Source organism: Stomoxys calcitrans, chromosome 4 (assembly GCF_963082655.1).
Source record: "Stomoxys calcitrans chromosome 4, idStoCalc2.1, whole genome shotgun sequence".
Classification (NCBI taxonomy): domain Eukaryota; kingdom Metazoa; phylum Arthropoda; class Insecta; order Diptera; family Muscidae; genus Stomoxys; species Stomoxys calcitrans.
Genome location: NC_081555.1, coordinates 20,579,326 through 20,592,324, shown reverse-complemented (window position 1 = coordinate 20,592,324; position 12,999 = coordinate 20,579,326). Strand labels below are relative to the sequence as shown.

At 37.7% G+C, this 12,999-nt stretch overlaps 1 protein-coding gene across 1 annotated transcript in view; it reads left to right on the top strand.

Annotated features, from left to right (window-relative positions):
* Positions 1 to 447: 447 nt before the first annotated feature.
* The window catches only part of LOC106089444 (synaptotagmin-like protein 5), a 94,687-nt gene continuing 82,135 nt past the window's right edge, over positions 448 to 12,999 (top strand). Inside the window, exon 1 of the mRNA XM_013255294.2 lies at positions 448 to 739. Coding sequence (XP_013110748.2) covers positions 648 to 739 — 92 coding nt within the window. The 5' untranslated portion in view covers positions 448 to 647. The remainder of the gene's footprint in view (positions 740 to 12,999) is intronic.

Sequence of the window (12,999 nt, the reverse complement as noted above, 5' to 3'; positions counted from 1 at the left end):
TGTTACTGTTATCATCATTTGGGGGGGTGTGAGTAAGGAGGGGGCATTGTTGTGGAGAAAACGGATTTTTTTTGTGTGCAGACAGACGGCTGTAACTACCAAGCAGCAACAGGCAGAATTTTGTGATTTTCAGTCTGAAATCAACCATTAAACAGGGCGTAACATGCCATGTAGATACGCGGCATTAAAAAATCGAAAAAAAAAACAACAACGCTAAGCCAATTTTTTTTATCTCCCAGAGTTTAAGCTTCTGAAAGCAGTGAAATATATTTAATATCAGTTTTGGAAAAAAGTGTAGTTTGTTTATATGCTCCAAAACCAAAGCATTATAGCCTATCAAGTTGTTAAGCCTAAAAATAGGCTTTAAATTACCACAGTTGTAATATTAAACCTAAAAATATGTTAATCTATAGTCAAGTTTCATGTGAAATATATTTCGTATAAATTGAATTTGATATTTTTTTTGTGCTCGCCACAAATCATAATAGAATTATTACACCAATAAATTCTTATTAAACTCTAAATTATCTTTGACTGATAATTTTACGGTGTTTGTGTATGTTCGTAAGTTTGAGTGTGTAAGTGTCAGTGAGTGTTTGTTTGGAGTAAATTTTGCCTTTGTTGACTTCTGGCTACTGCATTTGGCCATGGATTTTCGAAGCCTTAACAATGGTGTCGGCGGCAGCAGTGGAAACAGATTTGTCTGTCCCAGCGATAGACAATTGGCATTGAGAGCAAAGTAAATATAAGCAAAAACAAAAACAAAATTATGAACCATATTTCTATATATACATATGTATGTTTATATCTTCATACTCGTATTCCTGTATGCATTATTGCATATGTTATACACTTACCACAGAAAGTTTACGTTAAATGAGGAGTTGCAAACAAAAAACTAAACTAATTGTTATTACACAGAATTCGCATAAAATTTAATAATAAACTTGGTCCTAGTACCAATTGGTGGTCTACACTGAAAGAAATTAGCTGGTAAATAGTTCATATATGTCTTATCAGTGGCCAATAATAAGACTTGTGGGATTTTTTATTACTTTTAGGAAAGAAATACTTTTAAATTTATTTTAAAACTGATAGGTTTTCAGAAACTTTGAAAACATAGTCTTATTAAGTTTGGGGACATGTATTAGTTTCACATTTTGGGGACCTACATTTTAAGATAGGTTTAAAATACCCTTAACTTTTAAGAGCTATAGGAAAGTTTGGGGACATGCATTAGTTTTACATTTTGGGGACCTACATGTTAAGATAGGTTTAAAATACCCTTAACAACAGATTTTGATAATTTTGAAATATTTTGATGAGAATATTTTTTTTCTAAATAAGATGGGGAAAATACTTACAATTTTGTTCGGGTTTGACGGCTTAGAATTTATTTTAAACGATTACTTATATTCTCACAATCTGTAGAGTTTGGGGACATCATTCAATTTGAACGATTTTGGGGACATGTTTAAAGGCTGTGAGCTTAGCCATAAACTGTTCTGCCAAAATGACTTTTTAAGTCCCTAAAGGGCGCAACCGCTATATTAAAGGTAATTTTGCACAATGACAATTAATATAGCTTCTAAAGGGTGATTTTTTAAGAGCTATAGGAAAGTTTGGGGACATGTATTAGTTTCACATTTTGGGGACCTACATGTTAAGATAGGTTAAAAATACCCTTAACAGATTTTGATAATTTTGAAATATTTTGATGAAAATATTTTTTATCTAAATAAGAAGGGGAAAATACTTACAATTTTGTTCCGGTTTGATGGCTCAGAATTTATTTTAAACGATTACTTATATTCTCATAATCTGTTGAGTTTGGGGACATCATTCAATTTGAACGATTTTGGGGACATGTTTAAAGGCTTTAAGCTTAGCCTAAACTGATCTGCCGATATGACTTTTTAAGTCCCTAAAGGGCGTAAACGCTATATTAAAGGTCATTTTGCACAATAACCATTAATATAGCTTCTAAAGGGTGATTTTTTAAGAGCTATAGGAAAGTTTAAAAAAAAAAAAAAGTTTTTACAGGGCATTTTGGGGACATGTTTAAAGGCTGTAAGCTTAGCCATAAACTGATCTGGCGATATGACTTTTTAAGTCCCCAAAGTGCGCAACCGCTTTATTAAAGATCATTTTGCGCAATGACCATTAATATAGCTTCTAAAGGGCGATTTTTTAAGAGCTATAGTAAAGTTTTTCAAAAAAAAAAAGTTTTTACATGGCATAGTACCTCACAAACGTTAGGAGGGGAAAACCACAGCTGAACATTTTTTCTGATGTTCTCGCTAGGATTCTAAACCACTTGTTCAGGTGTTCTATAGTCTCTTCTTCTTCGATGTCCTCACAGCTTCTGCAAAAGTCGTTGCTGGCAAACTTCAGTCTGTCAGCATGTTTTCCGATTAGACAGTGAGCTGTCATCACGGACGCCATGACTGAGACGTCTGTTCTAGCCAATGGTAGCAAAGCGGCAGACCCCTTCAAGTCTAGTCTCAAGGCCACATAGTTTTGGAATGCTCGCAGCCCCCTTTGGGACCATCTATTGTTCGTTACCCTTGGGGCCAGATCCTTTAAACTTAGCTTACATGTCCCTAGAGGCATACCCATAGATTCCAGTTTCCCTGGAATGTGTAAGGTTGTTCATAGTCTCGCATGCTTGTCCGTCTTAAAAATCCCTGGGATGGCCCGATACCCAAAACAATTGAATTTTGAACCGTTCAGCCATCTCGTTAAGAGATCTGAGACAGCCGAGGGTGATTTTTGTGTTCAGATATAGGTTCTTCAGGGATTTAATGGCTGCATGGCTGTTTGAGAAAATATTTATGCCAATCGTCCTTATGACATTATATCTTAGCCATTTCGCTTTTTCCTTATGCAAGGATCTCCGCTTGATACACACTGCAGTGGTCGGGTAATCTTTTCGATTTGACCATTTCTAGATCTTTAGAGTACACCCCAAAGCCCACCTGGTCGTCTAGTTTGGAACCATCCGTATAAAAGTCCACGTAACTTCTATTACCAGGGATACCGTAGTTCCAATCGGTTCTACCAGGAATAGTGGTAGAGTACTTTTTTATCAAAAAGCGGCTCAGGCAGGGTGTAATCCACACTGCCTGGAACATCTGACATTGTATCAAGGATAACACAGTGCCGTAGTCGCCACATGACCAAAGAGAAAATTCTCTTAGACTCACGGCAGTGGTCGCTGCAATTTATCTAGTTACAATGTCCAGAGGCATTAGATGTAGCCTTAAATTCAGTGCATCAAATCTATTCCTTGGATCGGGTTGAGTATTGAACAGTAGGTGGACTTTTGAAGCGCCAGACCACAACACTATATAGCATTGTGGGCCTGACAACTGCAGTATATTCGGTCTAAACCCCCAACCTCAAGGGGCTCAGAATGTCAAATTGGGAGATCGGTTTTTATGGCAGCTACATCAAGTTGTGAACTGATTTAGACCATACTTGGTACAGTTGTTGGAAGTCATAACAAAACACCTCACGCAAATTTTTAACCACATTGGATAACAATTGCGCCCTCTAGGGGCTCAAGAAGACAAATAAGGAGGTCGGTTTATATGGCGGCTTAATCAGGATATGGACCGATTTAGACCATACTTCACACAGTTGTTGGAAGTCATACCAAAACGATATGTGTAAAATTTCAACCAAATCGGTTAAGAAGTGCGCCCTCTAGAAGCTCAAAAAGTAAAATCGGGAGATCGGTTTATATGGCGGCTATATCGGGTTATGGACTGATTTAGACCATACATAGCACAGTTGTTGGAAGTCATACCAAAATGATATATGCAAAATTTCAACCAAATCGGTTAAGAATTGCGCCCTATAGAATCTCAAGAAGTATAATCGGGAGATCGGTTTATATGGCGGCTATATCAGGTTATGGGCTGAATTAATCCATACTTAGCATAGTTGTTGGAGGTCAAAACAAAACACGTCATGCTAAATTTCAGCCAAATCGGATAAGAATTGCGTCCTCTAGAAGCTCAAGAAGTCAAGACCCCAGATGGGTTTATATGACAGCTATATCAGGTTAAGGACCGATTTCCACCATACTTAGCACAGTTTTTAGAAATCATAACAAACCACCTCATGCAAAATTTCAACCAAAATTTATGAGAATTGCGACCTCTAGTGGCTCAAAAAGTCAAGGTCCAAGATAGGTTTATATGATAGGTATATCAAAACATGGACCGATATGGCCCATTTAGAATTCGAACCGACCTACATTAATAAAAAGTGTTCGTGCAAAATTTCAAGTTGCTGGTTTTAGCGTGCTATCGACAGACAGATGGACGGACATGACTAAAGGGTGATTTTTTTGAGGTTAGGATTTTTATGCATTAGTATTTGACAGATCACGTGGGATTTCAGACATGGTGTCAAAGAGAAAGATGCTCAGTATGCTTTGACATTTCATCATGAATAGACTTACTAACGAGCAACGCTTGCAAATCATTGAATTTTATTACCAAAATCAGTGTTCGGTTCGAAATGTGTTCATTCACCGTAACGTTGCGTCCAACAGCATCTTTGAAAAAATACGGTCCAATGATCCCACCAGCGTACAAACCACACCAAACAGTGCATTTTTCGGGATGCATGGGCAGTTCTTGAACGGCTTCTGGTTGCTCTTCACTCCAAATGCGGCAATTTTGCTTATTTACGTAGCCATTAAACCAGAAATGAGCCTCATCGCTGAACAAAATTTGTCAAAATTTGAACACATTTCGAACCGAACACTGATTTTGGTAATAAAATTCAATGATTTGCAAGCGTTGCTCGTTAGTAAGTCTATTCATGATGAAATGTCAAAGCATACTGAGCATCTTTCTCTTTGACACCATGTCTGAAATCCCACGTGATCTGTCAAATACTAATGCATGAAAATCCTAACCTCAAAAAAATCACCCTTTAGATCGACTTAAAATGCCATGATGATCCAAAATATATACAGTTTATGGGGTCTTAGACGCATATTTCGAGGTGTTACAAACGGAATGGGGAGGCCACCGTGGCGCAGAGGTCCGCCTATGACGCTGAACGCCTAGGTTCGAATCCTGGCGAGACCATCAGAAAATATTCTAATGCTGGCAACATTTGTGAGGTACTATGCCATGTAAAACTTCTCTCCAAAGAGGTGTCGTACTGCGGCACGTCGTTCGGACTCGGCTATAAAAAGGGGCCCCTTATCATTGTGCTTTAACTTGAATCGGACTGCACTCATTGATATGTGAGAAGTTTGCTCCTGTTCCTTAGTGGAATGTTCATGGGCAAAATTAGCATTTTACAAACGGAATGACGAAATTAGTATACCCCCATCCTAAGGTGGACGATATAAAAATGAAACAACATCTGAAATGGTTCGGCGAGTTATGGCTCGAAATCGTAGCTGTAGTGGCAATAAATTTCCGGTGAATTTTCATACATCGTGTTTTCTAACGAGAAAAATTTCCCAATTGAGAAATTCGTTTAACTCAAAAATAATGTTGTGTTTACTTAATCGAGCGTACGAACGAGAATTCGAGCCCACGAACGGCCACACGAAGTAATTTTCCACCACAGAGTCTAAGAGTCATGGGATTTTCATGCCGCTTGCCTCTGACGCTGGCGTCAGCAGTTTTATGGCTCCCATATGAAATGTATGTAAGCAAATTGACGCTGACTCTCGACTGTTTGATTGGGTTTAGACTCTCAGGTGATGGTATGGGCAACTGTGACCTCCGATGGCTGCTCTCTATCCGTTTTTTTTTCGCCTGGCGTCATAGTAAATGCGACATTTTTGAAGCTGCCTTGGAATCGAGGGCATGCAAAAATTTCGCTTGTACAACATGGACGTACCAACAAGACTCTACATCGACACATAAGTCAAGAATGGCTAAAAAAATCATGTTTCTCACTTTGTTTTGTGGCTGTCCAATTCGCCAAATTTCAATGCGATTGTCTTTTCCATGTGGGCCATTTTAGAGAGCAAAGTAGGTTAGGTTAGACGTTTTCGTTCATTGTGATACTACAGTAACAGAAGAAAGAAGATGCCTTCTAGTTCTTACCGTGTAACCATCCAAATCGCTTTAAAAAGCCCAACAACTTGCAAAATTTTGGATTTGAGATTCAGTTTCCTGTGCAGCATGACGTCCAGGTATTTTGCGCTTTCTGTAAATGGAACATTCCCTCCTGCCAAGCAAAAAGTTGCCACTGTAGATAACTTGTATTGAAAAGAACGGATTTACACCTAGACCACTTTCGGTAGTCGCGTAGAGCAAGGCAAGAACCAAGGAGCAAGTTAAGAACTTAACAAGTAAAAAGGCGTTAAATTCGGCCGGGCCGAACTTTGGATACCCACCATCTCGGGTATATATGTGAACCACATTTCGTCAAAATCCAGTGAAAAATGCATACCTTATGCCCCAGATATCATCCGATTTACACCAAATGCTTATAAGTACAAGTCATTGTGCAACCGAGAGATCGGTCTATATGGCAGCTATGTCCAAATCTGGACCGATCTGAGCCAAATTGAAGACAAATATCGAAGGGCCCAACACAACTCATTGTCCCAAATTTCGGCGATATCGGACAATAAATGCGCTTTTTATGGGCCCAAAACCTTAAATCGAGAGATCGGTCTACATGGCAGCTATATCCAAATCTGAACCGATCAGGGCCAAATAGAAGAAAGATGTCGAAGGGCCTAAGGCAACTCACTGTCCCAAATTTCAGCAAAATCGGATAATAAATGTGGCTTTTATGGGCCTATGACCATAAATCGGAGGATCGGTCTATATGGCAGCTATATCCAAATTTGGACCGATCTGAGCAAAATTGACGAAGGATGTCGAAGGGCTCAACGCAACTCACTGTCTCAAATTTCAGCAAATTCGGATAATAAATGTGGCTTTTATGGGCCTAAGACCATAAATCGGAGGATCGGTCTATATGGCAGCTATATCCAAATTTCGACCGATCTGGACCAAATTGACGAAGGATGTCGAAGGGCTCAACGCAACTCACTGTCTCAAATTTCAGCAAAATCGGATAATAAATGTGGCTTTTATGGGCCTAAGACCATAAATCGGAGGATCGGTCTATATGGCAGCTACATCCAAATTTTGACCGATCTGGGCCAAATTGACGAAGGATGTCGAAGGGCTCAACGCAACTCACTGTCCCAAATTTCAGCAAAATCGGATAATAAATGTGGCTTTTATGGGCCTAAGACCATAAATCGGAGGATCGGTCTATATGGCAGCTATATCCAAATTTGGACCGATCTGGGCCAAATTGACGAAGAATGTTGAAGGGCCTAACACAACTCACTGTGGCAAATTTCAGCAAAATCGGATAATAAATGTGCCTTTTATGGACCTAAGACCGTAAATCGGCGGATCGGTTTATATGGGGGCTATATCAAGATATAGTCCGATATATCCCATCTTCGAACTTAACCTGCTTATGGACAAAAAAAAGAATGACCAAGAATATATATATTTTATGGGGTCGGAAATGGATATTTCGATGTGTTGCAAACGGAATGACAAAATGAATATACCCCCATCCTTCGGTGGTGGGTATAAAAATGTGCCAGTATGGATGCGCTGAAGAAAGCCATTTTACGGAAATGGCTAAGTTATAATGGTCCAAAATACCGGCAGATTTGTAATTAATTTTTTGACTGATATTTAAAGAAAAAGGGAATTTAGATTCCTTTCACAGATTTTTATCATTTGAATCAATAAAAATTTTTTTCCAAAAAAAATTTTGGTCCTTTGCATTGGTAATTCTTTGTGTCAGCTACCTCGTATGTACCAATATTTCGAAGTTAGTAAACCACCTTCCTATAGTAGAGGGTATAAAAAGTGCAACCAAATACATTCATACATCTACATGCTCTTAATGTTCATGTTCACTTTCTGCCCTTATGAAAGCGGTTAAATGTAACATTGTCTGGCATAGACGGCTACATTAGAATTTACCATTAAATAAACTCATATTGCAACTTAATACCCTCTTTCTCTCTCTCTCTGTCTCTCCCTCACCAAGAAATCCCCTTCGCAATATCGCAACAAGCAATCAAATCACAATCACACACATATTTACATATGCATGAGATGAAGTCGATGTGACGACAATTCACACAATCGCTTGTTGTTGGTAGTATGCATGTAAATAAAGACGCACACATTTAAATTCATACATTCTTACCTACAGACATACCTTACGATACAAGTATGGGCAGACGTTTGTAGCTACAACAACATGTAAGGGATTGTAGGAAATATGTACATACTTGAACTTCAACTTCAGTACTCAATGCAGCGGCAAACGAATAACGAACGATAACAAGCGAAAGAAATAGCCGCAAATATTATTACGGTTATTTTCAAAAATGTTTGGCTTGCAGAAAACAAAATTATGTGTTGTGGTCTCACATCCATGGTGGGTTGGTTTGTCCATACATACAGGGGCAGAGAACAAACATATTTTTTTCAATGTATATTAAGGTGGTTCGAGTTCTTTCATGGTGATATATAAGTGTGTGTAGTAATATATTGAAGTAAAACCATAAAAAGGTGTGTGTGTTTGGTATGAGTGTTGCGTGCAAGTTTTGTGGTTTTATGAGCCGAACAATCATCTAAGTTTTAATTGCAAGCAACTAAAGCAATTTCGGCTTTTACTAAGGAAGGTGTGGAAAATCTTCAAACTTTTTTTTTCCTTACGCTCCCATATAAACACACAAACACACCCAGGCTTTCCCAGAAAATTCAACGGCTTAACGTACAATAAAAAAAGCCATGCACATACATTTCTTTTTATGTTTTTTTTTTGTAATAACAAACACATGTGTGTGTGTGTGTCTGATGCATGCATAATTTGGTTTTAGCCTCAACTCTCTCACACACACACAAACCAGGATTATTTCATTAACATTGAATACAAACTCTGACACACACACACACATTCCCCTACACTGGAATTTCTTATGAAATAATCATAACGGTGGAAGTACACCATGGCTTAATGTCGGCCATAGCATGTGGTTTTGCTGAGTGTGACAATTTGGTTAAAGTCCACAGTCACTCACGTGTTGCGCTTGCATTTAAAGGTCCCATCGAGGTTTTGTTCGAATGCTAGTTGTAGGAAGTTAAAAATGTAAATGGCCATAATATGAGGAAATGGTAAGCAAATGGTTTTGGTAACATTGAAATTATACAAATTAAAAATTGTTATACGAAAAAAACTTTAATAGAGTTGTAAAAATTAAAAAAATAATGGTAAACAGAACCTATAATCTATTAAACGAGGACACTGTGAAACAAAAACAAGTAAAAGCGTGCTATGTTCGGCAGAGGAACCCACCACCATGGATTCTGCTAAACTATGGGAGCTATATCTGATTATAGACCCATTTGGACCGTACTTGGCACAGTTGTAGAGAGTCATAACATAAAATTTCAGACAATTTGGATAAAAATCGCTGCTTGTAAGGGCTCAAGAAGTCAAATCGGGCGATCGGTTAATATGGGAGCTATATCATGTTCTTGACCGATTTGGACCGTACTTGGCACAGCTGTTGGGAATCATAACAGAACACTATGTGCCAAATTGGACAAAAATTGCGGCTTCCAGGTGCTCAAGAAGTGAAAGCGGGAGATCGGCTTATATGGGAGCTATATCAGGATGTAAACTGATTTAAACCGTACTTGGCACAGTTGTTGTAAGTCATAACAGAACACCACATGCAAAAATTCAGCTAATTTAGATGAAAATTAAGGCTTTCAGAGGCTCAAGAAGTCAAATCAGGAGATCGGTTAATATGGGAGCTATATAAGTTTATTGGCCGATTCTAACCGTACTTGGCACAGTTGCGGGAAGTCATAACAGAACACCGCATGCAAATTTTCAGCGTAATCAGATGAAAATTGAGGTTTCCAGGGGCTCAAGAAGTCAATGTATCGACCGATTTGCATTTAAATGGCCGTAGTGGCTATAATTTTCTATCGATCTGCACAAAATATGGCACGGACTGTTTTGTTACTGATCTTAAAATATGTGCAAGATTTCATCAAAATCGGTTCAGATTTATATATAGCTCCCATGTATATGTAGCTCCCATATATACGTATCGCCCGATTTGCACTTAAATGGCTGTAGTACCTAAAATTTTCAACCGATCTGCATAAAGTTTGGCACGAATTGTTTTGCTACCGATCTTAACATATCTGCGACATTTCATCAATATAGGTTCAGATTTGGATATAGCTCCCATATATATTTATAGCCGGATTTGCACTTACATGGCCGTAGTTATAACAATTATCAAACGATCTGTTCGAAAAAGTTGGGTTAGTTTTAGACATAGCTCTAATATACATATATCTATTGCCCTAATTGATTGAATTGAATATTGAAGGGTAGGTGTAGGGTATTATATAGTCGGTGCCGCCCGACTTTTGCCTTTCCTTACTGGTTGTACAATGGAATTCTTCAGCGCATTCATATTGGCATATTTTTGTACCCCCCACCGTAGGATGGGGGTATACTTATTTCGTCATTCGATGTCTAACACCTTGAAATATTCGTTTAAGACCTCATAAAGTACATATAGTCCATGTTTTGATGTAGCTGCTATATGAACTGATCTTAGGTATTGACTTTTTGAGCTTCTAGAGGGCGAAATTCTTATCCGATTTAGCTGAAATTGAAATTAACAATGATGTGTTTTGTGTTGACTTCCAACAACTGTGCTAAGTATGGCTCAAATCTGTCTAAAACCTGATATAGCAGCCATATAAACCGATCTTGAATTCTTGAGCCTGTAGAGGGCTCAATTCTTATCCGAATTGGCTGAAATTTTGCATGAAGTGTTTTGTTATGACTTCCAACAATTGTGCTATGGATGATTCAAATCGGTGTATAACCTGGTATAGCTGCCATATAAACCGATTTTGGATCTTGACTTCTTAAGCCACTAGAGGGCGCAATTCTCATCCGATTTGGCCGAAACTTTGCTTGAAGTGTTTTGTTATGACTGCCAACAATTGTGCTAAGGATGATTCAAATCGGTACATATCTTGATATAGCTGTTATGTAAACCAAACTGGGATCTTGACTTCTTGAGCCACTAGTGGGCGCAATTTTCATCCAATTTGGCTGAAATTGTGCATGAAGTGTTTTATGGTTCAAATCGGTGCATAACTTGATATAGCCAATAAACCGATCTTGGATCTTGACTTCTTGAGCCTCTAGAGGGCGCAATTTTCATCCGATTTGGCTAAAGTTTTCTACAACGGCTTCTTACGTGACCTTCAACATGCGTGTTCAAAATGGTCTGAATCGATCTATAGCCTAATACAGCTCCCATATAAACTGATTTCCCGATTATGCTTCTTAAGCCCCTACAAGGCGCAATTCTTATCTGAATGGACTAAAATATTACCCAATGACTTCTACTATGATCTTCAACATTCAATTCATTTATGATGCCAATCGGACTTAAACTTGATATAACTCCAATAGCATAACAGTTCTTATCCATTATTCTTTGTTTGCCTGAAGAGAGTTATCGTGAAATACTATCCATGGTGGATGGTATATAAGATTCGGCCCGGCCGAAGTTAGCACGCTCTTACTTGTTAAGTCCTTACCTTGCTCTCTAAAATACCGCATTAGAAAAGCCCATCCGATTGACATTTGGCGCATAGAGCAGCCTCCGTGTGGACATAATAGAATGTGGAACATGATTTTTTAGCCATTTACACGTGCTTTATGTGATGTGGCTATGTGTTGTTGGTACATATATGGTCTACGACCTAAATGTTTTAGTGTCCACGGCTTCAAAACAGATCCCAAAATATTTTCCCTATAATAAGTCAGATTTTATATGACTCTAGGCTCGGTGAAAACCATTGAAGAGCGGCCATGGGTGGTTACAGCTGGCAATATCATCACTTGAGTAGAAAAATTATTACCTACGCTCAGTTTTGGTAGTTTACGAATTGCTCAATTGGTAAATTTTTCTCGTCAGAGAAACCCAATATTCGGAAATTTCCAGGGCAGCAACTCCTTTGTTATTTGAAGTTTTTCTCTTTTTGTCAAAATTTTATGTTTATAGAAAATTTTGTAAAAAAAAAGTGAATTCTATATATAAGATTTAGGTCAAAATTTTTCTTCTAAAGAAAATTTTGTCAAAATTTTATTTTTTTCTTTGTAAAATTTTGTCTTCACAAAAAATTTTTTGAAAACCATGTACTAAAATTTAAAAGATCCACTTTAATTGTTTTTTTTTAATTTTTTTGAAAAATATTCTATTAAACTTTTTTTCTATTATATTGAGTTTCAAGTTTCCATTTGGCTTTTCAAATGATTTATTATAGCAATTCCATCCGTGCGTATGATTACTATTAACTGTTATTGATTGATGGGACCATGTTGCGTATGATTGCTATAAACTGTAAATGGGCTGTTGATTATCAACTGGTTGCTTCTATTTGTGCGTTTAAGTTTCAATTATCTGGTGAAAAATGAATCGCATTAATTCAGATTCACTAAGTGATACAATCATTTGTGCGTTTTATTACAATTAAGTGTTGATTGATAGAACTAAGCAAGCTCCATAGCTATTAAATTGAAAAAAATATAGGCCACACACAGTGAAATAGAGTCGAAAAAAAACTGGTAAAAAATCTGACGTTTGAGAATGGCTAGATAGATCTAGCCATTTTGAAATTTTTAAATGATTAGAGCTGTTAGGAGATCATATGCAAAATGTCAAGGATTTAGATGATCCAGGCGCCTCTTGTGAGGCCCCTAAAGTTGGTCACCTCGGTATTTCGAAAAGTTGTTTGGGCTGCCAAATCTTTCTTTTTTGATTATTAAAATCCGATTTTCAAAATTCTTTTTTGTTTTTGTTGGATAGCTCTCAAAAATCCCTGCAAAAATATCGGATGAGGTCTAAAATATCTA